This window comes from Calonectris borealis, chromosome 8 (assembly GCF_964195595.1).
Source record: "Calonectris borealis chromosome 8, bCalBor7.hap1.2, whole genome shotgun sequence".
NCBI classification, from domain to species: Eukaryota; Metazoa; Chordata; class Aves; order Procellariiformes; family Procellariidae; genus Calonectris; species Calonectris borealis.
In genome coordinates this window covers 6,160,051-6,185,523 of record NC_134319.1, presented here as the reverse complement: position 1 = coordinate 6,185,523, position 25,473 = coordinate 6,160,051, and the positions used below count along the sequence as shown (strand labels likewise).

General features: G+C 38.5%; 1 protein-coding gene across 1 annotated transcript in view; it reads right to left on the bottom strand.

Annotated features, from left to right (window-relative positions):
- The window catches only part of USP24 (ubiquitin specific peptidase 24), a 64,564-nt gene that overhangs the window by 15,554 nt on the left and 23,537 nt on the right, over positions 1 to 25,473 (bottom strand). The window contains exons 11-48 of the mRNA XM_075155697.1: positions 25,265 to 25,379; positions 24,629 to 24,732; positions 23,364 to 23,471; positions 22,805 to 22,900; positions 22,523 to 22,684; positions 21,246 to 21,290; positions 20,564 to 20,671; positions 19,714 to 19,863; positions 18,804 to 18,935; positions 18,167 to 18,278; positions 17,835 to 17,911; positions 16,808 to 16,948; positions 16,602 to 16,655; positions 16,294 to 16,409; positions 15,543 to 15,609; positions 15,261 to 15,371; positions 14,772 to 14,870; positions 14,520 to 14,690; positions 13,794 to 13,879; positions 13,554 to 13,647; positions 13,138 to 13,293; positions 11,097 to 11,194; positions 10,230 to 10,325; positions 9,844 to 10,072; positions 8,730 to 8,889; positions 8,275 to 8,430; positions 7,629 to 7,699; positions 6,706 to 6,866; positions 5,768 to 5,829; positions 5,222 to 5,413; positions 4,802 to 4,919; positions 3,311 to 3,455; positions 2,747 to 2,866; positions 2,374 to 2,499; positions 1,558 to 1,656; positions 1,264 to 1,346; positions 895 to 1,036; positions 355 to 474 (exon numbers count right to left, since the gene is read on the bottom strand). Coding sequence (XP_075011798.1) covers positions 355 to 474; positions 895 to 1,036; positions 1,264 to 1,346; positions 1,558 to 1,656; positions 2,374 to 2,499; positions 2,747 to 2,866; positions 3,311 to 3,455; positions 4,802 to 4,919; positions 5,222 to 5,413; positions 5,768 to 5,829; positions 6,706 to 6,866; positions 7,629 to 7,699; positions 8,275 to 8,430; positions 8,730 to 8,889; positions 9,844 to 10,072; positions 10,230 to 10,325; positions 11,097 to 11,194; positions 13,138 to 13,293; positions 13,554 to 13,647; positions 13,794 to 13,879; positions 14,520 to 14,690; positions 14,772 to 14,870; positions 15,261 to 15,371; positions 15,543 to 15,609; positions 16,294 to 16,409; positions 16,602 to 16,655; positions 16,808 to 16,948; positions 17,835 to 17,911; positions 18,167 to 18,278; positions 18,804 to 18,935; positions 19,714 to 19,863; positions 20,564 to 20,671; positions 21,246 to 21,290; positions 22,523 to 22,684; positions 22,805 to 22,900; positions 23,364 to 23,471; positions 24,629 to 24,732; positions 25,265 to 25,379 — 4,482 coding nt within the window. The remainder of the gene's footprint in view (positions 1 to 354; positions 475 to 894; positions 1,037 to 1,263; positions 1,347 to 1,557; positions 1,657 to 2,373; positions 2,500 to 2,746; positions 2,867 to 3,310; positions 3,456 to 4,801; positions 4,920 to 5,221; positions 5,414 to 5,767; positions 5,830 to 6,705; positions 6,867 to 7,628; positions 7,700 to 8,274; positions 8,431 to 8,729; positions 8,890 to 9,843; positions 10,073 to 10,229; positions 10,326 to 11,096; positions 11,195 to 13,137; positions 13,294 to 13,553; positions 13,648 to 13,793; positions 13,880 to 14,519; positions 14,691 to 14,771; positions 14,871 to 15,260; positions 15,372 to 15,542; positions 15,610 to 16,293; positions 16,410 to 16,601; positions 16,656 to 16,807; positions 16,949 to 17,834; positions 17,912 to 18,166; positions 18,279 to 18,803; positions 18,936 to 19,713; positions 19,864 to 20,563; positions 20,672 to 21,245; positions 21,291 to 22,522; positions 22,685 to 22,804; positions 22,901 to 23,363; positions 23,472 to 24,628; positions 24,733 to 25,264; positions 25,380 to 25,473) is intronic.

The following is a 25,473-nucleotide window of genomic DNA, read 5'->3' as shown; positions in this document are numbered from 1 at the left end:
CTTAGTGCAATTTTATGAGAATTGTATTAATACTTCCCACATTGGGAACACCAAAGGAAAACATGGTACTTCAACTTTTTATCCTTATTACACAGAAATTAAATAAAATGTCTTTATGGAGGTTTTTGCTCTTGCTTTCTGAAAGGACCCCGAGAATGTTGCAGACAAGGAAGCTCTAAGGAAAGAGACTTATTTTCTGTAGCATGATCATGTCTGTAAGTGTACCACATACCCAAAATCCCTGTATCAAAATGTGGGGAAAAGGAGGAAGAATGAATAAGAAGAGTGAGAGTCCACTCCACGAAGCAGCGGGGGTGGAGATGGGTGTGTGTGCATACAGAAAAGTTTTCTTACCCTTATTTGTTCATCATATTTAATAGAACGTCCGCTCTCCCAATCAAAGCCAAATCTCATCAGGTGAATCACCAACAGGCTAGGTAAGACCTTAATGCATGTGCGCTTCACTGTAGTTCTCTTAAAAAGAAAAAAGAGTATCACCTCTATCTATGTACCTCATGCATTCTGTACTATTCTTCTATAGATGCACAATTCCAGCCATCTCAAACTGATGTACCATACAGCCACGGGAGGCAGGATGACCACAGGAGACTATAACACATACAGATAGGGTACTATTACAGGTATTACAGTGTGTGGGCAGTGGGCTGGTATGTTACAAAACATTTTCCTATCCTGCCATGCCCCTAAATGTTCAGTCTACAATACGAGTTACAGGGAACGAAGAATGCTATCTGCATGGATTTAACCTTTTGATTAGGTCTTCAACATAGAAAGAGTAAGCAGTATCTAAGCATGGCTTCTATGACCATGTAATGCTTAAGAAAATATCAAGCTACAGCTGAATCTTCTTTCACATGCATGAAGAACCAATACCTTTTCTTTACACTTTTCACAGTAGTATGCATTGCTTCCTTCCAGAACTTCTCCTCTGACAAACTGATCCAATGATATTTCCAGACTTTGACATGAAGTCACACCTAGGTTGAGAGCCATGAAGGCTTCCTCGCGCTCATACCTAAATTCAAGAAGAAAAATAGTCAGGGCATTGACAGAGTAGAACCTATCCAACATGCATTAACACGACATATGCTTAGGAAAGAGTATTACATTTGCCCCACAGCTATCAACAGCTGTGATGCTCACAAAGGCATATGTCTACCTTCTTGTGCCATTTTGACCTACATATTTTAATAGTTATGGGAGCACATAACGTGGTAACTAATGCACTAAATTTAACATTACCTGTGAGGACAGTCCTTGCAGATCTTCTGATCAGAGAAGATTCCTTGAAAAGTATTCTTAAATATTTGGTCTCTTCCTATTTTCTGTTGGAGATGTAAAGTTAGACATCAGTTGGACATATTGCAGAGTGAAAGACCAAGAAAGCAATAGGAATTTTAAACTTCTGAATACTATGTAGATTATAAAATAAGCCAAATGGCTCTCTGCCTTCTCTTCTGAAGAACAAAGGAGAAAGAGAGAAAAGGTACCAAGGAGATGCATATAAACAAGGAAAGAAATCCCTGAGGTTTTTACCTTGAGGTACTCATCCATTTGATCTATAAGACTGGTGAAGAACTCATACGCATCCTGTTGCTCTCTAACATAAAGTTCCTTATTCCACATCTTGAAAATCTATATAAAGTATAAATATATATAAAAAGGTGGTTGTTCAATATACATATTACTAAAGAAACTGATTTTTAAAAGAAATTTGTTGTTTTTATATGTTTCAACTTTTTGAAGTAGAACTTACTTTATCTCTAGAAATTCTGCAATGAGAGAAGGCTGAATAAACGGTTACTTGTTAAGTAGGTGTCGTGGTTTAACCCCAGCCAGCAAAAATAAACGCCACGCAGCCGCTCGATCACCCCCCCCCCCGGTGGGATGGGGGAGAGAATTGGGAGGGCACAAGTAGGAAAGCTCCCGGGTTGAGATAAAAACAGTTTAATAATTGAAATAAAACTAAGTAGAACAGTAATAATAACAGTGAGAACAACAACAATAACAGAATACACAAAGCAGGCAATGCACAACAGAACCGCTCACCGACCGCATGTCACGAACGGGGGGCGAGCCCCCCCACACACCTGGTTTTTATACTGAGCATGATGTCACATGGTATAGAATACCCCATTGGCCAGCTGGGTCCACCACCCCGGCTGTGCTCCCCCCTCCCGGTGCAAGCATCACCCAGCAACAGCCAAAGCATCAATGGGCCATCAACGCTCCTTTCACACCGAACCCAAAACACAGCACACCCCCCAGGCTACTGGGAAGAAAGTTAACCCTGTCCCAGCTGGAACCAGGACAGTAGGAAAGCTATATATTCTAAACAAAAAGATGTAATACCTTCCAAAAGTTCTCAGGTACATAATACTGTAGCTTGCTTTCCATCAAATGACCAAAAAGAGATTGAACTTGATAGAACACATTGTCATCTGGATTGTCTGTATCATCATCAATAGAGAGCAAGGCCTGGAAGGAGACAAATAACCTTATTAAATTGGTTCTTGGCAAAATTATTACTGTAAGTTGTCATGACACACAGCACAACAACTTATAATTCATGTATTTGTGTGTATATATTTATGCACACACACGTAGATACACAGGTTCTTTTTTTTTAAAAAAAAATTCATTTACAAGTGGTGCTAAGATGAACTTGCAGTTCAGGTGACAGTAATTCCAAAAAGAGGACTTTACTGGATGTTGAACCGATTACCTCTGGGAGACCAGGCTGCATATACAGCTGCTGGAAGACGGCATTCATGTAACAAGTAGCACCACCATTCTTCAGTCCCACAAATCCTGAAATGGAGCGACTATCCACTGGTGGAAGATACTAGAAACACATTTTTTTGTCCCAGTCAGTTATAAAATGTATGAGACTCCAACAACATACTATAGTTTTTATAATCACATTTATATGAGCTGTTAAGTCAATTTAATGGAAAACCAGGAATGTAAAGTCTGAAAGATCGCAAAAGCGCTATATTTGGTCATTTAGATATTTAACACTTTGCACAAAACTGTTAATGGCCTAAAATGTATCTAAATAAAATTGGTGATATTTAGGAAATACTTCTTCTTACCCAGATAATAACTGACAAAGACTCATTGGAGTATTTGCTTCTGAGGAAGATCAAATGGGTCTGCATTTACTCTTACCTGCTTTTTGTCATTTTAAATTGAAGACCAGGGAAATTTCATGAATAGAGCAGTTAAGTACATCATATACAGTACTCAAAACCATGCTAATACAAATCAGAAAAGGCTTCTTGCTTACATCAAACTCCTTGGTAAGTGCAGGGTCACACTGGTGATGCATAGAAAGCAGCTCTTTTGTAATAAGCTGGAGATTGGAAGGTGAGCTATCAGCCAGCATCACTAACACTTCATAAGCAGCTAATCGGCTATCTGCTGTACTGCACCTAAAAAGAAAACCACATTTGAGATCTATTTTGTAGATGACTCAATTATTTCTAATTCCAGAAGGCCATATTACTCAGAACAAGTGACAATTAATGTTCAAAAAGAACACTTTAAATGATAAAACACTCCTGAGAGACTGCAGAGTGCTCTTTTTTCTTTCTTGGGGAAGGGGAACAGGGAAGAATCGAATCAGAAGAGCAGCACCAGAAACATGCCTTTAAATAAGCCTCCCTTACTGACATGGAGACACCTGTTGTTAACATTCTGTAGCAAGGAAAAGTAGGTGCCCTAAAAAGAAGACACAGAATTGGTTGTATGTCTGAGGACAGACAGATATTCTCTATCACTGTAACACTGACGGACACATAATGACTTATTTACAGGGAGACAAGCTTTGAAAGAGCTAGACCAGATAACTTACTTGCTACAAGAGATGACCTTAGACCTAAGCTGCGCTAGACCAGTACAAAACACTCCTGCTTAGCTCTTTTCAATGGATCATCAAACACACTAGCCCTTTCTTCTAAAGGCCAAAGAAAAGGCTTTATTTACTTTAAGCAAACAAAAGAGCATGCTTGAGATGAACTGCGATGGAGCAAAGCTGGAGCAAAACCCTAAGGTGTAGGAAGTCCCATTCAGTTCAGGGGTTGCTAAATGCTCCACTGGAACCTTCTTTAGGTTTTGTGGAAAGGCAGTGTGGATGCGCCCGATCCAACTCTAACACCAACTAGTCAGTGCCGTGTAAGCAATCCAGCTGCAGCAGCACAAAACTCCACATGAGCTAATTTACCCACCCCTTCAGATATTGTATGGCAGTAACAGAAGGCAGGTGTGACAGGAAAGAGAAAGCCCACTCTTTTTTCCCCATTTGATATATTCTGGGCTAGTATCAGCTATCTCAGGTGCAAGGAGACTTGCTCAGCATTAGCTTTTTACAAAACACAGTTCTTTTGGATGGAAAAAGAAAATAGCAGAACTTTTGAGATTCTCATTTACAAGGGGCTTGGAAAGTTAATTTCCTGCTCATGCTCCAATTTAGCCAACTTTCCAAGTGATGACGTGCTAAAGGAGTACTCTTTGGACTCATGAAATCAGCACTCAGTTGTGCTTGCAGTTCATCATTGATCTAACAAAGCACAGACTTTGGAAGTACAGAAAAGCAGAGACTTTGGGTCACACAAAAATTTACAAAAATGCTATTTGGACACTTATGTAGGAAATGTAAGGAATTGAAGAAATGCTCCAACATTGGTATTAAATCCAGTATCTGTAGCCCCAGCGCGACATTTGCATTCATGAGATAGAGGACAAAACCCAACATAAACAAAAAAACCCCAATTTTTACTTTGGATGAAAGTCTTGCTGACTGATTGCAGCACTGCCTGCTGGAGAATGGCTATTCAGAATAATCCTGGATGCTCGGAAGAGGAAATCATCCAACAATGGCTTAATCAAAGATGAGCCTGTAACACAGTAATCCACATCTACTGTTAAATACTTACATTATCACTGCAAATGTCAAAAGGTGTTCCATAACAGCAAAATCACTTAATAGCACCGTAACAACAAAAAACATATCCAAATATTTTATCAAATGTCAAAGGTACAACAAAGGTACTGCCAAAATTACTCCTTATAGCTCTGTATCACTTCTACCAATGTATTATAATGTCTTCATACATACTGTCTACTGATCAAATCACCTGTTAGTGCTATGCAGAATTCACACTAGTCTAGTCACTTTAGGGTAAAAAGGAATACTTACCAACCATTTCCTTCTCTGCCCCACAAAGTGAAAGGAGAGTCTTGATGAGCCTCAAGTGTCCTGCTAACAGGATGTTATCAGCTTCACTGGTCTCACACTCAGCTGTGCGGTTGGGTTCAAAATTGTCTAGCCAGGTGATCTCATCTTCTAACATGGCAGCTGGGCTTATCTTTAGCTGTTCCATTTCTGATGCTGCAAGATAAAAAGAAAACCCAGAAAAATTAACAGCTCTATAAATGTAGAATATAAATACAAAGAATTTCAAACCATTTGATAATGGTCTAGTTTCCCCCACAATGTGTACAAAGTATACCTTCCACAAAGGAACTCATTTCACCTCCCAAAAGGAGTGAGCTGCCTTGCTGTTACCAAACGCCAAGAAAGTCCATGCCAGGCATTAACACAGGACAGCCAGCACACTGGCAAGTCACATCAAGTTCATGGTGTGGTAACCCTTCCGTGAAGGCAATTCTACATCTTGTCTACAGAAGGAAGACATGCTGGGAAGCTGCAATCAGAATGACATATGTGCCTGTACATACTTACATGTGAGGTCATCCAATAACTGACATCTCAGGTCAAAATATTCTGTACACTGGGACAAAAGTCTGAAACAGGTACAAATAGAAGAAAGGTGTAATTTAAGATCAGAAACTTTTTTCTAAGCAGTTGCCTTTAAGGCCTGTGTGCTCTGTCCACCTAATCCAAAATAGCATAGCTATCTAGGTATGCTTCTGCATGCACATGCTGCAGCTTTAAAACAAGTTCCTTCCCAACAGCTACTTCTGAATGTTATGAATAACATTTAATCCTGCTTTCTTCCTTCGCCTCATAACAATTTTAGTTAATTATCAGACGATGATAAAACAACCACATGTTTTAACTTCTCACTTGCTCCTCTATTCAGATTCCTCTAGAAATTGCTGTTTAAAGTTACTGTTAAATTCAATAACCTTTGGCCAGTTGGGGAGAAGTTAACAGGACTGCAACCTACAGTCTTTACAGGTGTAATGGGTAACACAAACAACAAGAAATCAGATGAAGTCATGGGTCCAGACATCACTGAAAAGGCTGGAGCCTTTAGGATTGGTTTCTGATCTGGATCTATGCAATACTATCAAATAAATTCAATGTTACTGTCATACATCCCATAGCCTCTATGCCTTATGCAGGATTCCAGACAGGTTCTGACTGCCATGACCACATCCTAGAAAAAGCAGGCCTATTTAGCATTTACCACCTCCCGAATGGGAACTCAAATAAGCTGAACTGTAAAAGTTCACAGAGGAAGAGTTGTACCTTGAGAATTCAGCTTTATTTCCCTTCAATTTACGTACTTCTAAAACTATCTGTGGTGTGACCAGGATGTCTACTTTTGACAGACTTGCAAAGTCCTAACCCCTTGTGCCTCAGAGCTTCCACAGTGCTACTCATTTAAAAAATGTGATAGATTTGCTTCCTCAATAAACATGCATCTGACTTACCTCTGGTTGATTCCTCTCATGATGCTGGTTGGTGACCAAAGAGGCAGCTGGGCGCCAAGAACAACACTCAGGAGAAACTGGTTTGGCTTTTGTACATCTGGGTGAGCTGATGTGTCTGTCTGACTAAGGGTGTACAACTGGTCACAGGCAACACGACGAATCTGAAACAGTGTCATTGTCAAACACTAGCAGTTGCTCAAAGGTTGCAAAAAATACACTTCTGTTTTGTTAAAAATCTTACAGAAAAAACAGACATTGAAAAACTTGTGTAAACCAGACTATGAGCTCTGCACCCGCCAGCCAGGGTTTCTCTAGTTATAGGGATTTAGCAATCCACTTTCACCCCTGAGCTAAAAGCTCTGATGCTTTATTAAACACAGATTGTAAATTCAGATAAAGGGGAAAAGATGCAATGACTACATGCAAAATATATGAGATGCATGAAAAGAAGTAAGTGTGACTTGAAAACCTCTAGGTTTTAGAATATCCAGCATAATCTCAAATCAGAAACAATGAGTTTTAGGAGGGTTCTGACATTTGGAAGAGTTTTTCAGAAGTTCAGAAGAGTCCACTAAATCTTACCCAAATCTTTCGAGATGAAAGTTACTTGGAACTTTCCCTAAAGTACTAGTTTTACAGAATTTGTCTCACCAAAATTACAGTATTTTCTTTAGACTAGCCACAGCACAGTCCTGTGCATCTCATGGATTAAACAAGCCTAAAGGATGTAATACTTCAGCATTTTCTATCAACATATCACTGGATACTGGAATTACTTACAGTTATACAAAGGTTATTCATTCAAATACAAAAAACTGGAATATTTGTAATGAACAATTTTATCTTCAGACCATATTAAATGATCAAAATGTACACATTTCAAAAGTATAACATTTAAGAAGTTTTCAGAGAAAGACCCTCACCTCAGCACTTGGTGATCCAAGCAGTATGTCAATGATGAAATCGGCAACACAAGGCAAATTGTAAAAAGATCCTAGAACAAAAGAGTACCAGGCTATCTTTTTTAAAATAATAATTTAAAATAAGTCAGTTATAAGTCGTGCATTAAAATACCATAGGACCTAAAGGACATACCCCTCCATTGACACTGAAAAGCAGTAACGGCTATTTGCATATTTCCCCATCTCCTTCCCTCACCAGAACTGGCACCACGTTATAACAGCATTTTCCTTCGCCTTCTACCACCACCAATGTTTATACTTCCTGTACACAAAGGTTCAAGTACTAAACACTAGCTATGCAAACAGCAGCACCTACAGAATTACATACTTCAAAGCCAGTGCAAATATTTATATATCGGCAGTAAGTCAGCTTTCCCAAAACATTTCACTAAGGCACAGCACTACATGCCTTGTTTCATGCCACCTGTTCTTCAGTCCTGGGAAAAAAACCTGTATTTTTTAATGAAATTTTGTGTTTTTAACTTGAGCTGTCTCAGCTTACAAAGCTAGAAGTTTCTCATGATTTTTTTGTACTTGTCTGTCTCCAAAAGCCTTCCCCCACCTTACTTATATTTCAAATAGTGAGTAATCCAATTCTATTTCATACCTAGTTGCTGACTGCGTAGCTGAAGGCAGGTTACTAAGAGAGACAAGGCTTCTCCAGCAACCAGAGCATCTTTGGTGGACACGGACTGCTGTCTCACACAGATACCAGCGTGCAGCGCAGTTGGCTCTCCTTCGCTTCCTGAACTGCAATTACTTCCTGCATTAAGAAATGAACAAGTGCTGTAATCCATTATATTTTTCAGATGTTTTCAGCTTCTGGTCAGTTCTCTGCAATTTAAAAAACTTCTCCAAATGCCACGTCTCCAGATGCTACATGAATGTACAGCATTTTTCTCAGATTTGCGTAATTCAATCATATAATATCCTGAGCTGGAAGGGACCCAAGAAGATCATCGAGTCCAACTCCAATGAATTCAGCTTCAAGCCTCGAAAGCGTTCAATTAAGAATAAACCAAATGCTTTCTTTAGATTGGTTTAGAGACACAGTTAACATACCTGAGCTGCTAAGTCTGTTTCGAATCCCAGCAGGAAATAAAGTATTGCTCTCTTTTATTGGCTGACTACTTCCCACGAGGTCCAGTCGTCCTGCAGCAGCAGCCCAAGAGAGTCGCATGAAGCAAGCCACTGTGGAAGTGAAATCATTCACCTCCATAGTCTGAAGGAACAAGAAACAGCAGTTACTTCTCCGATATTCAACAGCCTTTGTTAACCATAGGGATAAGAGGAATGTATCTTCTGAATCACGTCAAATTGACATTTGGATTTGTCTTCCTCTCTCTTCCCTAAGCAGGCTCAAGGATACAAGGGTCTTTTTGTTCCCAAGGAGAGATTAGTATTGCTCCTTTAATAGGAAGTAGTTAATTTTTAAACTCTCCACTAGGGTAGACACCCTTTTCACCTATCTGGAGTTAGGCATGCTGATTTCAATCATATCGATCCATTTGGGAAGCGCTGCCCCAGAACCTAACATAGCATACTCGTTAAGTTAACTATGAAGTTTCTTTCAACTGGACTCAACTTTCAAACAGGTTGAGTTCTTGTCAGATTAGATTATTTTAGTAAATAGCCAGTCTCAGATTGATTACACTAACATGCCTATTAAAGGGGAAAATAGCATTTTCTTGAAGTATTGAAAATAAAAATTTCCTTTTTCCCCAGGGTACCATCAAGCAAATTTAATTTTAATGAGCTATTTGAAACAAAAAACTTGCCCAAAATTTCTAATTCAAAGAAACATGGACTATGTTTCTTGAACTAAGCCAGAAGTTCAAGCAGGAATTTTCTCCTTTCTATTCACAGAAAATTAACAAGGATAAGATCTTAAGAGTTAAGCGTGACTGAAAATAAATCACAAGTAAGATTTCTGTGTAGATCTATTTCTGGTAAGCACTTTTGGGGTACTGCTTCCTTTTGGACTGCCAAAATAGTTTCTGAGACTATGTTAAAATTCAAATCAAGGTTGGGGAGAGAGACTGATGGTCAGGATTTTCAGAGGCCTGGGCAAGAACCTGTATAAGAGGTGGACTTTTGATTAAAAATCCAGGAGTTATACAGCTGTCACTGGAGACGACACCGCTACATCACCATAAATCATCAAACACTTCCTTACTTGTATGGCAACTCTTGCTGCTGGTATGATTTCTTCTACCCTAATGGAGGATCTATCAGACACAGAGAGCTGTCGGTAGGATGACTTCTCAGGTGTTCCACAAATGGACATCTGCCTACTTGCTTGTCGGCTGACATTACGGAAAGGGCGTGAGGACAATGCTTCTACCCCATCTTTAATGAAATCCTCATCCAGTAAGGTAGGCATTGTCTGGCCAACAAGCAAGAACCTATATTCACAGAGCAAAAACGTCAGGCTTATTTTTGAATGTTCACAGCAAGTGAATGAAACAGAACTCAAAGTACCAATTAATCTTAAATTAATTACAAGCAGCACTCTAAAAGCCAAGAAAGCAGCACTTTCTCTAATGAAAGACAATTACATACCTTGCAAGTTGCAGGCAGATGGAATAGACTCCCTGTCTTGTTTCATAGTCTACTTCTGATGGGATGGAATCTCTCTGCATCACATTCACCACCAAACTTAAAAACAAATCAATAAGACAGACTCCGTTTGAAAATGTTTTACATTAGGAGAGAGCTGCAATTAATTTATCTCTATCCTTCCTTCCTCCTATTCAGTCAGCTGAGTGCCAGTCAAAACTGCCAAACTGGCGTCTTTGGAGACTAACATCCCCATTTCCCCCTCCTACAGCTACAGATGGAAGCTTCCTATTCCTGCTGGAAAATCCTTCAGGATCTCTGGGGTGTGGGGGGGTAGACAGAATTACAGAGAGCAACATATACTTGATAAATCTGACACAAGCACAAGCAGCATCGCCAAGTCTTCCAAACCACTCACATTGTGCCTCAACTCTTATCTGAAGGGTCTGAATTTTGGAGACTGTAAAATTTAATTTGGTTCCCACTGCACGATCTATGCTTTGACTGCTTAAAATGTCCACTGGTATCTACGCAGGACATAGTGTAATGTACACACTTGCAAATTTGAACTGAAACACTTAAATGCTAACTACTGAAACACCAACCACTTTAGAAAAAGCTACTCTTCACAAGCTTATCTGTGCCTAACTTTATTTTGGGGTTTAACAACATGTACCCTATCACATTACTATGGTAGCTACAGTAGCTTTTCAGACACTGGATAATGAAAAAACGACTTTGGGTGGTTTTTTTCCTCAGAAAAAGCAGCTGACAGGGGTACTAGTGTGCTACAGTGTGGAAATCGGAAACCATGCAGAACTGCTAACTAAATGAAGTGTTATAAATTGAGTCAAGATTTTGAAATCTAACCTCAAACCTCCTGCTCTGAGGAAGTTTTCACAGAAAGACTTGGCACAGTTTCTTGCCATCTCATCATCTGCAGTTGGCATCAGCTTGGAGCTCAGTACCTAAAAGAAATGAATAAATAAGCATGCATACAGCCCCCCTGCCCTTAGTATTCTTTATCTGCTGAAGGTTAAAAGTATAACAGAAAAAAATCCACTACAAATGAAGCAATTAACAACACACTTATGCGAAGCTGTAGTCAGTAAAGAGAAATCACATTAAAAATATTCAGGACAACTGTGGCTATTACAGATATTTATTCTGTATCAAAGGGCATTTTTTTTTCTCATTGCAGTTCACTTGTTAAGGGAAAGGATAAAGTACATACTCTAGCACATGAAATGTTGTTTTGATGCTCAGTTGGTGCTCCTTAAGAGCCCAAATCCCTCTCCTTTTTAGATTTTCAGTTGACAGTATCCCATACAACACCCTACAGATGGATTACTTATTGATTCATGTCTTTTGAAACATAACCATATTACTATTATTGTTTTTTTTTGTAAAAGATGGTCCAAATAATTCTACGGGCCTTATGAACATCAACCACTGTATCATCCCTCCTGTTTTAAGTCAGCACTAAACTTCACAGAATGCAATTACTCTCAGAAACATGGCTATAAGGAAGTCTGCGGTCTCTGTGGGTCAGATCTCATGTACATTTACAATCAATTTCGCTTCCTTTTACATAAAGAAAAACCAAAACAACACCCAAACAAACAAAAAAACCCAGCCCCTCCCAAAACCCCAGAAAACCCCCAGAAGTTCTTTACTTTCTTGAAAAGTCTCTTTGTCACGTACAGCCAACAATGCTGCATGTGGGAAAACAAAACACATCTTTTCCAGGTTCGCAAGTCACAAGAATAGTTTACAGAGTTCCAGGCATGAAATCTTATCACAACACTGCATGATACAACCCTGAACATCTGCCACATTTAATTTTCATCTCTTTCACATTCTCTGCAAATTTCCTGTGTGCATTTTTTTCAGAAACCAGTTCAGACTGGTTCCCATATTTTCAACAGATCACCAGCTGAGGGGATAAAAAAGCACATCATCCTTTTCCTGATAGAAATCGTCTTCCAGTTGGCTTGACTGGACTTGAGGAACAAGTGCACTCTCATAATCTACACATCTAATCCAATTTACTACTTCTCATCCCTTGCCAGAAAAGCAAGCAATTTATTACTTGCTTTTATTATTTTCTCTGGCATAGAAGCAGCAGATAACTCGTCATACTGTAAGATAACCTGCCAGTTCAACAAGACACCCGTGCTGTGATATGCTAAACCATTTGTTTTCAGTTGTAGAACTTATCAACATATTTCAAAGACATCATCAAATATCTTTCATTCCAGCTGTACAGAAAAGGGGGAAATCCTAACGCTGCAGTGTGATGACAGTGTAGGAAGATGAAGACTACAGAAACCCAAAGGAAACCAACCACAAGAAAATTCCTACAGTAATCTTGGCACACACCGGGAATGAAAGAGAATAACTTTGTCCATTGTTTTTGAAGCTGCTGGCAACAGGTCCTCCAACTTCAAGTTGTTCAAATTGTATTTGTAATGAGTCCTTATAAACAGTGGGACCTGCGAGTGGAACTAGAAACTGTCCAGCTTCCTAGAGTGTGCAGATTACAGTTGGCTCTTTTAATATATACTAAAAATCACATACTCAGAATTTCTGGAGATTTGAGCAGGAATTTAACCTAAACGGTATGGACTTTGATGTTTCTTTGCTCCTCTCCACTTACTTCAGAATACTCCTTCCACCTTGCAAATCACAAAAAGAGGGGCCTGGCTTCACAGTAAAATCTCTAAAGGGGAACTTTTTACCCCTTTCATTCTGCATAGAATTTTATCACATACATAAAAGCAAACTTTGACATGACATTTGCATTTTGCATAATGACCCTGTCATGGCAGACTCCTGCCCAAGAAACTTTGAACTACTTAAACCTTAGTCTCAGAAACACAAGTAGAAAGAAGTAAATTTGTTTTCTTACCTCTAAATTGTAGAGCACTCTGAAGGTGGACATGCCTGGAGCAAAAGATCTGAAAAGACTTTCTAGTATTGAACTAGCACTGGGCTGATGTTGGTGTTTTGAAGACAAGGACGGTGATTTTGAAGACTGAGAACTTGGTTCTGATAGCAGTGTTTTCTAGGAGGAATAAGCCACAGAAGAAATATTTTGAGACTACCGCATTTTGTTGTAATTGGCATTACATTTCCTATAATCCCTGTAAAAACCCTCTTGCCTCCAGCTGCTTGGAAATAAGTTGATAAACCTTAACATGAGCAGTATCTTGCAATAGAGTTTCAAACCCTTCATAGATTATAATCTGACAGGGAATTTAAGAAACCTGGTAGTAAAATCCTTTTTGCTAACCTCACCAAGATTACTTATTGTTTAATCCATACCTTCCTTCCCAAGGAATCAAGCTGATCAAGAGCCTCCTGAATAGCTGGGTCAGTGGGAATTAAGAGCAGAAGTTTCCTCACTCGCAGTGTTATCCTGAAAAGTTATCAGAAGTTACTTGCACAAAACAGCGTTCAGCCACACTGTAGCTGGTGAATGCCTACACACTGCAAAATAAGTAGCTATTCAAACTTCGCAGTGTGAGCATTTCTTCAATATTTAATAACTATTTAGTTACTTACCTTGGCTCCTCTAGGTTGGCAAGCTGGTAAAGCATATCAAACACATTACACACGAGAGCCATGACTACTCCAGGGAGGGATTTCTCCTGAGAATTAAGCAGAAATACAAAGGTATTTTTCTCCCCTCTCTGTTGCAAGTAATTTAAGAGAGCTCTTCACTAAAGCAACTGACCCAGATGTCAACCTGGCCCACAGAAATCCCAGCTACTTTCTAGACTAAGACAACATTTGAATTTTTACATTACCCGATTTCCCTTTTAACTATACATTTTTGAAGTCAACCGTTAGTTAGGGTTGACGTACAAAGCACCAGGAGTGGTCTGAACTGGTTGATGCTTCTTAGTTTATTTTCATACTGCAGCTTTACTAATAGTGGAAATCTGGAAATCTCTCCCCCCAACAAATATACAATCTCAAAATTAAATCATATGGGTCTTGTTTGTTTAAAAGACCCTGTAAAGATTAATAAACAACAAGCAGGCTACAACAGGTGACAGAATACAGATTATAAAGTCCAATCTGCATGTGTAAGGCAATTGTGTATTTAAATGCTTTGTTTCAATTGCAGTTTGAAAGCAAAACCAGACTATGAAGACTGGATACTCAAGCTGATGTGAACAGCTTCTGTCTCATTTTACTACACCTCTTCCACACGAGCTGTGTCTCCCCCAACTATTCCCCCTCCAGGAAAAATCTGAGGGAAGGTTTCAGGCTATTACACTGTACCTGTTCCATTGCATAGGATGAACTAAATACACTGCCGCTGTTGCTGGAACTGGTTGAGGAATCTGCAGAGCTCCCTGATGGAGTCCCACTGCCTGATGTTTTTACTGTAAGGACTTGTTCATCAGAGAAGCCCAGTTGGTGGAGTAGTTTCTGATCTTTATTCACAGTTAGCTGCAAGAAAATATTTATCATTTAGTTCTGGAAACGAGACTCAATTTCATAAAGAATAAGAATTCTTTGTAGTTAACATACCAGGCTGTCATTGGCAAATATCTGTATATTATCCACAGGTGAATTCAACATCTTTGCTATCTTCCACCTGACGCTCCCTACAGTTTCATTGCTATGAGCCTGTAAAATTAAACAACACTGGTTCAGTAAGGCTGCTCAAGCAGTAAATTCCAAGAGAAAAAAAAGAAAAATCTTCCATTAAAGCCTTCCTGCTCCTCTGCATAGGGTGATAGAGGTATTGTCCACAAAAGAGACTGACAGGGTAGGACAGCAGTAGAAATACTCCATCACTGACAGTAAGCAAACAACTTCTTCTTCCCCACCCTGGAATGATGATCAAAATACATTTAGTCTACAGACACTTCCATTACAGTAGCTTTATAGACACTTTTAACATTTTCAAATAGTTTTCACATTGACTGGAGTCCTTAAAACCAGCTTACTCTGTTTAGTCCAGGCACCAAAAAACCCAAGAGTAGCTACGTGATCAACACCGCATGACGCACATACCTCTATGGTGAAAGTATCTTTGGTAGACTCGTACGTAACATTAAGTGTTAAAAGATGTCCATGGAAAGAGGCACCATGAGGTAGAATAGTTCGGGGAACAGAATAAAGGTCCTACAGGAAGAGAAGCATGACAGTAAATACCACCCTTGAAATCAAAGACATTTCTATGATGGTATGTAACAAAGTTACTAGAGTTGCATAGGTTTAAATAACCTTTACTATTTTTAACAATGTTGGAAGTTGTGTTCTTAGCCTCGCCCAGTAAGAAATTATGTATCTTACCTCTATTGTTATCACATAACGCTCTGCCAACAGCAGCAGTCTCTCAATTATTACAAGTTTAGTTGACCTAGAGATAACCATTGAAAACAAGAGTAACTAGTCTCGGAGATTAATTTTCAACGCCCACAGGTAACTACCATGAATTAGCTGTTCTCAGATGTAACTCCTTAAACTTAAAGTTAATTCAGTTGAAATTAACTAGGAAAACAGGCCAAGAAGCTTGTGTTATACTGCTTGAGATGTAGCCAGCTTCAGAAGAAGCTTCATGTTTCTGAAGGTCCCACCCTGCGCTCATATATTTAAGCTATACACATTTAGGTATGTGTAAGTTAAGCTAGAGGATGAAAAATCATCCTTTTCTCTCCCGATTAAAAAAAGCCCCAAACACAAACCCTGCTGCCCCAGAAATATTACATGACTAATAGGCTAGTAATAGTCTGTGGGTTTTTTTGTGGGGGCTTTTTTGGTTTTCTTGTTTTGTTTTGTTTGGCTGGTTTTGGTTTTTAGGGGGCTGGGGGGGTGTTGTGGGGTTTTTTTTTGTGTGGGGTGGTTTTTTTTTTTGTTAAAAACAAAGGTTTTTTCAAAGTCTCTTTGGAACTCAAATTGCATTGTAATTGGAATATTCAATTGAGAAACCACCAGAATATACAACTACCAATATTGAGAATTTTAATTAGCACTCAAAATCATGTGAGAAGCAGCTGGAAGCAAATGTCTACTGTCACATTTGTTCTTTTAAAGGCAGGCCTACCTGTAAGGAGACTGAACTGATGTTGCTACCGTAGGCATAGCAGTTGCTGTAAGCATTTTTGTAGCTCTTGTAACAGCATGGGTTAACGTTGGACCACCGAGTGCAGAGCTGGCTGCCTAGAATACAAAGCAGCACATAAGTGCTGGTTTACATGGACAATCAGTATGTCCTAGAGAGCTAAGAGGACAAGAAATATTTGTGAAAATAAATTTTTTCTTTAAATAGAATTATCAGTCAATTATTCTAATTCTAAGATACAAAACTGAAAAAGGCTGTAGGTACAAGAACAATTAAAATTTGTCCTTTACCTCTAATCGTGTGTAGCAATCAGCAATGAATTTCTTGTGCAGTGATACTGAATCCTAAAAATAAAATGTACAAATGAATTAGAACTTAAGCCGTAATCATAGGAATTACTCAAACTGATAGAACGCAACAAATTACACTCTTTAACATGCAGAGTATCAAGGCTCTATGAATGTCAAAGCACTTTCATGTACAAATATATGCCCACCTTTTTCAATCTAGGAGTTAGATTAATATAGCTGTAATTTATTATCAATTGAATAGCTTCATTGGCAATTTCTTCATCAGGTGACTCCATTGCAATCTTCCAAATGAAATCCATTCCTATTAATTCCAGTTTTTCTACACTCTACATAAGAAAGAACAACAGTAATTTGGATTTCTTACACAATAGTGAGTTGAACCACAGGAACAAAACAGTCTTCTATCTGCTGGAAAAGCATCTTTTGACTGAATCTTGAAAGTTTTCTTTTCCAACATGCTGCCAAGCTTTGGCACAGTGCAAAGTGAAATTAATAGCTGCGGATTTGTATACTTATACTAGGAAAAATAATAATTTGTTTACAGGTGGATAAACAAGTTCCAAAGAACACCCTCAGTCAAGCCAACTGAAAAATTAAAGACTTCAAAAGCATGGAGAAATTTAATCGGGAATGGAATTTGTTTCACAGAGGTCAACATGGTAACTAACCACATAATAAACCATCACAAAACCTACTATGATACTTGGCAAAAAATTATGCATTTGAAATAAGTTAACTCTGTGATAAAGATCTAAAATGCCTATGGAAAACTACTTAACGTATAACCATTAATTTAACAGAAACATTGAAGGATCGTAGAGTTAAAATTATTGTAGGCTAGAATTTGAATATGATAAGCTTAAAACTCTTGTAAAGAAGAAAAAAAAAAAGAAAGGAATATTTCCCTGCTAGGGAGAAGCAAAAAATGCACACTAGAATCCATGATTATTAATAAAAAAGTAGTCCACTCATTCCTCCTGCAATGTTTTAGAAGCTACATACCAGCTTTCAGCTACCAATGGCTGAATTTTAACTGTCACAATTCTGGAGTTTTAGCTTCAGAATTTAACAATGTTAATGCTAGAAGGACGATCTGCATATTAATACAAACATGACCATGTCAAACAGCTGCTAAAGAATCCTTGTCTCACCTCCTCCCATCCCCAAGATGCCACAGGTAGTACACAAGAACGAACTTGCTAGAACACTCACCAATTGAGTTCCTTGCCTCTTTAGTCGATGGTCACACAGGTTCACATTTTCAAAGAAAGTCTTAAATAAACTAAAACCTGAAAGTGAAAAAAAGATGCAAGCTTTTTATTCAGGTCAGGCTAAGTTTCTATGTTTTTTTGAAAAAATGAAGATATCAAATACAGGAGATGACCTTTTTGCCTCTACAACTATTAAAACTCAAAATGATAGAAAAAGATCCCTTTATTATATTGATTTACAGAACTGTTTGGAAATTTAATTTGAAGGCATAGGAAGCAAATTTCTGGTATATATTTCAAAAACAAATCTGTTGAGCAAAGCCATTTTCTTACCATTCATAGTAATTTCATACGACTCCAGTTTAAGAATTTTCTCTTTGAAGAGCTGTTGCTGTACATCACTCTCTAGATCATGCTGTCCTTTTGTAAACCACTCGAAGCACATCTGTGAATGAAAGGCAGATGTATTTTTACCCCATTGTCATGGCAAATATTTCAGTTTTATACAGCATTGGCAAACTATGTCAGATACTATAGTAACTCATCTTACAGAAGTTCTATCTACAGCAAGAGGTTCAAAATCTAATCTCCTAGTAACCTCACATATTATACAGGCTGTATTGCAGCATTAGGGTACTTCATCTTTATAGTCATCTTTCACGCAAATAATGCTGAATGTCTCTTATGACTCTGCAAACTTGCACGTACCCCTTTTCAAACCAGCATCCACAAACCTGCAACTAATCTCCTGGTCAACGTTCCTCCTTCAGTCAAATTTAATGTTAAAAGAGCATCCTAGTCCTAAGTGAACATGTACAGTGGCTCTATTAGCTTACACAAAGCATATAATGCATTATTAGTTTGTGTTTGCTACTTACGTTTCACATGTCTCAACAAATACACATGCTATTCGTGATCCATTAAGACTCACTCTGCAACCACAGACACCAGCTTTTCAAGTTTTTCTTACCTCTCGATCTAACTCACAAACATCCTGGCCAGTTACAAGGCATTCCCAGATCTCCCTGGCACGATTCCAGCCCAAATAAAGGGTGGCTTCTTGCAGAAAAAATGCCAAAAATTTTAGATGTGCCTCCAAATACTGAGAAAGAGGAAACAAAAACTCAAACTTAGGACTTTTCTTTCTGAAACAAGAACTCTGAGCATTCTTTTTATTTTTTGCAAACTTAGTTGTCAAGTAACAGTACACTTTGCAAAGCCTGGAAAACAGAAATTGTTTCTGCAGTGAGATTTATTTCTATTTTACACAATTTTTAACGTTACTTCTTTTTGATTACCTTTCTAAAAAGGAACACTGAAGTCCCTTGGATTTGCTATTACTTTCCTGATACTGATATTATTTGACACTAGTTACTAAGTCACAAGTAGTGTGGAAAAAATAATTATCAAAACCTTAGCAACAAACTGTTACAAGCTATCTGTGTGTGTGGCTTCCATGGCCTAACTAGCAAATCTGTTTCAGGTTTCAAGAGCTTCACACCAAATTCAAAGGCATAGTCTCTACGAGGGTAGTTGAAATGAAAGCTGGTGGAGAAGCTGGAAGCTGCACAAGCTTGGAGACAAGAGGTCCTAGGGTGAGGAGATCTAGCTCTCAACCAGTTAAAGACTTTGCTAAGAAACTTGTAGATTGTGATGTTTGCCCACCCTTGCTCTATAATATAACAACAAAGCTACAACAAGCCCTAATAGGTAAGTGTCAGAACTATAAATAAAAACTAGTGTAATTATTCACCAGAGAGAACATACATACCAGTGAATTCCAAAAATGAAACATCACCTGATCTCACACAGCTTGGTCAGTAACACTCTACATCATGTTTTCAAAAACCTAAGGTAGTATGAAATTCAGGGTTCAGTACCTCCCGGTAAGTGTATCGGCCATCCACTAATGTTGCTCCAACAAGTCCTCCTGGACCTGCCACAGATGCAGCCAAACGGTGGCATGATATTAAGCTTCCTGTCACCAACTTCACTATTTCAAAATTTTTCTTTAAATCTTGAATAATGCTCTTGGGGGAAAAAAAAAATTGAGAAGAGAGGTTTTTAAGAAAATACATAAACAGGCACGTGCACACAGCAGTCTGTTCTTCTAGACATGTGTCTCTTATCAGAAGGAGTAATCTTCCCCTCTCACCAGAGTCAGCTGCATCCCTTCCAAGCATCCAAAGCCCCCTGACGTTAGTGTTTTCAGCATGCGCTGAAATACACGTGCTGCAGATGGCAAACAAAGTCCCACACCTCCGCTCAGCCACTGTATAACACATGTGACTTGCTGGTATTCTAGTCTGTTTTCCAAGAGTCAATGTCAATTCAATTACAAAGCAGCTGGTCTAAACATTAGCCATTGTTCATTTGTTAACAGAGACATGCCTGTTAACTATTCTACAAAAAGCTGAGAATAAAATAAATTAGTCCTGACACAGCAAACAGATTTATATATATATACACGCATACACAAATGGACGGCACGCAACACAGCATCTCTACTTGAACAGTTTGTTTATGCTACATCACTAAACTGTACTTAAACTGTTTCTTAGTGGTGTTTTTTGTTTTGTTTTGGTTTTTTTTGTTGTTTGGTTTTTTTTCATTTTTTTTTTTTCCTTTTTTCCTCCCCTCACTTCTAATTTCAGACTTCCATATTCTACAGAAGCAGAGCCACACAGACATAAAAAGGGCTTCAAAAATCATCTCAGCATATATTCTTACCTTGTCTTGTTTTTGGTAAGTTTGCTTAATAAATGAACGTGTGATTTCATGGAGCTGACGTAATGCTGGCACCACCCACACAAATTGAGGATTATTGTGCTGGGACGACTAGTAGTAGGAAAGGTAAAAACAATTACACATGTGTACATGCTCAAGAACAGATTAACTTTCCTCTTAGACTCCTAGAAGCCTAACGATTTCCATTAACGCCGCTGTTTCAAAACAACAGCTACTAGCTCTGAAGGCTTCAGTTACTTGTTCCTGGTCCCTTTCCAAACACACTCAAGGTGTCCTCCTTCGCTTTCTACAAGGAGTCCTTTGACACACACATAGGCCATTTTGCTATCCTCATTAAGCAGCCCAAAGTACCACCTCCTTGCTAGAGAACATGCAAATTAAGTAGACAAAAAGAACTCAGTAGCATCAAGGAGAGATTATAACCACCACCTTCCTCAATTATGGGAGATGAAGCAGGCCTGTTAGGGCACAAAAGGGCAAATCGAGTCAAATGGTGTTACTTATTGCTAAAGCAAGAATAATAGAAGAAAGAACCTGAAATACTACTGAGGGTTAAGAGACAAGAAGAAATATCTGATTGGTGCTGCAAGGAGCCCTCTGATAGGAAGCAAAGGATACTTAAGCTGCATTTTGAAAGAGATCCTACAAAGAATAACCCTCCTACCTCATGGTTAGAACTGCTCATCACTTTTCTGGGAGGCTTCGTTTTCTGTAAAGTTTGACCACACAAACCAGTACTGAGGTTGCTTGTTCAGAGAAGTGATGTCTGGTTTAAATACTGACAACAACCAATACCACCGACACACTTAGAGAGATTAAAATAACCTGCCCATAACAGAGAGCTCTCTACTGAAGACTCCCTCATGTATTTAAGAATGCTGCCTTAGTATTACATTCCCTCCCAGTTTATGTCTTCATTTCACCTAATGAAGGGAAATAAGAAATGATGTATTTTTAAACATCTGCTGTATGGTTACTCCAATCCCTTCCAGCCTACAATGACAGCTTCCCTTTAGTGTTCCCCACTGCAGCACCTCTGTTAAGGCCCTTGCCAGAATGTAAGTAAAAAGAATGCAAGAACAAGAAAGGACAAGAGAAGATCCAAAAGAAAAGACTAAAAGTTTTACAGAGATTGAGAACTCAAAGTTTGAAATCCGTATTCATAAACACACACACAAAAAAAAGTGTGATCGATATCAAGAAGCAACATACTATGCCTCTTAAACAATTAAAATCCTCTACAGATGCTGCAACACAGACAAAACTTAATTTACCATGAAATAAATGAATGAAAATAGTTCAAGCATTTTTCTTTATTTACAGGTATACTTCAGACTGAAAAAAAGTAGACAGGAGCATTCCTGCAGACCTCAAGAAAAACTGCCTGCTATGTGAACAGTGCAGGATAGAGTATATGCAGTCTTTTAAGCCATGCACACCTCTGCTGCTGCCAGGAAACATCTTAGCACCGGCAGCTGCGGGAATGGCTTCTTTATGTTAAATGAAAAGAGTTTAAGTATTTTATTAAAATACAAAACTACTATGATTTTAATATCGATTTGCATTTTGAGACTTAATGGCCATGCCAGAACACATGCTTAACTCAAAGAAAACTAATCCAGGCTTTCACATGAAAGGGACAGTTAAAATACTGACATACCTTTATAGTGGTTCCATTTGCAAATTCTAACCTTGGGCCCATCCTGGTAGTTTCCCATAAACTGATCACTCCTTGTGCTGAAAATTTGCTTAAAACAAAGGCAAGAGACTTACTATGAGTCTCATGGTCAACAAACTGGCTCACACAAAGCCTACCCCTCTCGTGGACTCCCCAAGGTAAGAACTTACAGATGGGACACGCAATTTGTGCATCTTGAAAGATAGGGCGACATCAAGGCTAGATAACATTCCATTTTGGAAAAGATAAAATAATAAACCAACCCTCTTAATATCCTCTATGCATTTGATGATGTAGCTTCTTTTGATTGCCTCTTTCACTGCATAGGCATCACTGAGGATTGTCAGATGTTCTTCCAAGGCCTGCTGAATAAGACTACCTGGTAATGTTGGAAGATGAGCCAGCTCCCAAAGCACCTCCAGAACCTAGAGAAAGAAGTGCAAGATTAGTCCGTACCTAGGAAGTACAGAGACTAGCAACCCTACGTTTCATAAAGGGGAGCGGGGGGGGGTGGAAGAGAGAGATTTTATTTCACATTCACATGCCTTTCCGGTGGTTGTCTCCACCCGTGCTTCTCGACCAATGCGCCCTATCAGACTCAACAGCTTCTGTCGCACTCTATCACTTTCTGTCTCCCAGCTCTGTGTGGCAAAGAAATAATGTTCACTATTACAGCAGCAAGCACTGTCAGTCTGCTAAGTCTCAAGTGTACACAAAAATACCGTTTATAATTGTTTTACTGCAGGAAAATCAAAATACAAACAAGTATGTTTCCATCATGCATATTTCCTTATTTTTGTTACTGGGAGTCACAGTACTAACTTGCCCAACTCTTTTTTCAAATATAAACTAGAAGAGATTAGCACTGCTTATATAATGCACTTAAAATCTAAGTAAATTAGCAGTACCAGTAGCAGATCAGGCTTTTGGGTTAACAGAAAAAAAAACAGTATTAAAAGTGTTATTTTATAGCCAATTTTATATTTATATTTTAATATAGAAAATATAAATGTATTCAAGGCATTTGCCTTTTGGTAGGCTGGATGCACAAGTATATCTCATCAATTCTCTTCCTAAGGAATGTAAATTCATGTGAAAACTTACCTTTTGGATTAGGACAAATAAATGATTGAGCTGATCAGAGCTAAACTTCACAGCAGCTGCAGCAATAATGGTATGTATGTTTTCAATCACAGTGGAGGATTGTCCTGACTGAAAAGAGGAAGGAAAACACATGAAGGTAGGTCTTTATCCCAAATGAGACAGAGAAAAATCTTCATGTAAGCATTATCCTACTATTCATACTAATGAGAAAGAATAACAGCTTTTTACATATTAGAAACACAAGGTAAGAATAACTGTCTCTGCTCCTCATTTCACTGGCGGAGAGGTCTGTGGAAGTAATTCTAAAGCAGGAAAGAACAAGTTAGTCTGCCGTTACTGCAGCAGCTTCAAGATGCTGCAATGGCACATACCGCTGTAAGGTGTGGTGCCAGCAATACAAACATCGCTATTTTTATTGCTTGGTTAAGTTCATGTGTGGGGTGCTCCATCCCTGACACCCTTTAAGGCTCTACTCAAAAGTGAGCAATACAAAATCTCCTCCCACACTGATGGGAGCACCATGGTAACAACAGCCAGAAGGGGGAAGGAAGTATTGCATTTTAAAGAATAGAAGTGAGCAAGCTAGAATCATACTTCAGCTCTACTAAGCATGCAAGACTTGCTACCATGCCCGCACATACTGCAGAGCTGACAGCATCCAATGAGTTTAGTCTAAAACTTCAACATTTGGACAGAGAAGAAAACCATTTCCTGCAGCAGAAGATTATGTTTCTGGTCAAAATTTCCACATCATTTGCATTAAGCAGTCAAACCACCTATCCTAAACAGCGATAAGTTGAATATACATAAAGTGAATGTGAAAAGATGACTTGTCAGTCAGTTATATGTACAGGAAGTTAAATGAGAATTCATACAGTTTGAGCCCATTCTCTTTAGGGTCACACTGTGAGCTGCATTCAGATTCATACCTCCAGCCACGAAAATTAATATCCTTAGGCATGGTTTTTGGTCTAGACAAACACTCTATCACCTATTTCAGGCTGACAACTCTTATTCCAAGTCAAATGAACTGAACTTCATCATAAGATTTAACAGCTGTGTTACAAGAAATTGCCAGAACACTTGATTTTAAATGGTAAAGGAAGAAGTAGAAGAAAGCCTCTGCATTAATTATACTGTTAAGATTTCAACACCTCCACTTTGTAATAAAGAGATGCCTACATTATAAACCAAAAAATCCCACCACTAGAATGTTTGCTTTCGTAAGACAGTCTAAAAGCACCTGCCTAGTCTTGGTTGCTTACCTGAATTCTCCAAATTTTAGTGAGCTCGTCTAAAGATAATTTACTGCCCAGCAGTTCAATAATTCCCTTTATACGATCACAGTATTGCGCTTGGTCTATATTACCTATGAAACAAAGAAAGGTAACTAAATTAATAAATTTAAAACAGTATTAGATACATTAAATGCAGAAGAATAAACAAGTTCTTTTAAAAGGGAGAAGAACAAAGTTATCTTCATTTGAAAATTCTTTCTTTACTGTTACAGACAAATCTATCAGTTCAAAGAAAAAGAAAAGGCTCCTTCTATTTTTGTTTTCCCTCATACATCTGATAGCAGTTCACACCTATAGGGCCTTACTACTTGGAAAAAAACCCAAAACCTCTCTTCTCTCTTTTCTAGGGACTAACAATATACAGAGATAAACTGAGAATAAAAACCCCAGGTATAGCAGAAGACATCTGCACACCTGTCAAATAGAGAACTAGGCGACAGTAGCAGAATTTGCAGCGTTTTCCTTATTCTATTTTGAAGACGACAAAAACCTTGAATTCCTTTGTTAATAGTGTTCCATTAAAATGTATTGAAAGGGACAGACAAAATTTTTAAGTTTAAGACATTCAAAGCACATGCCAAAAGTCTTTGCGAAAGTGCTTACCTTCTAGAGCGATCGACAGGACAGAATTTTCTACTAGCCAATTTAGTAGTCTGTCTGTATCTATTGCATTCTTCACTGACTTGGATACAGTGCTGTCTTCTATTAATTTTGTTACCTAGAAATTGCAAAATGTGAGATGCTAACAATGATTCCCACACGCATTATACATGCACACAATGAAATCTATTCAAAAGGTTTACTGCGAAGCT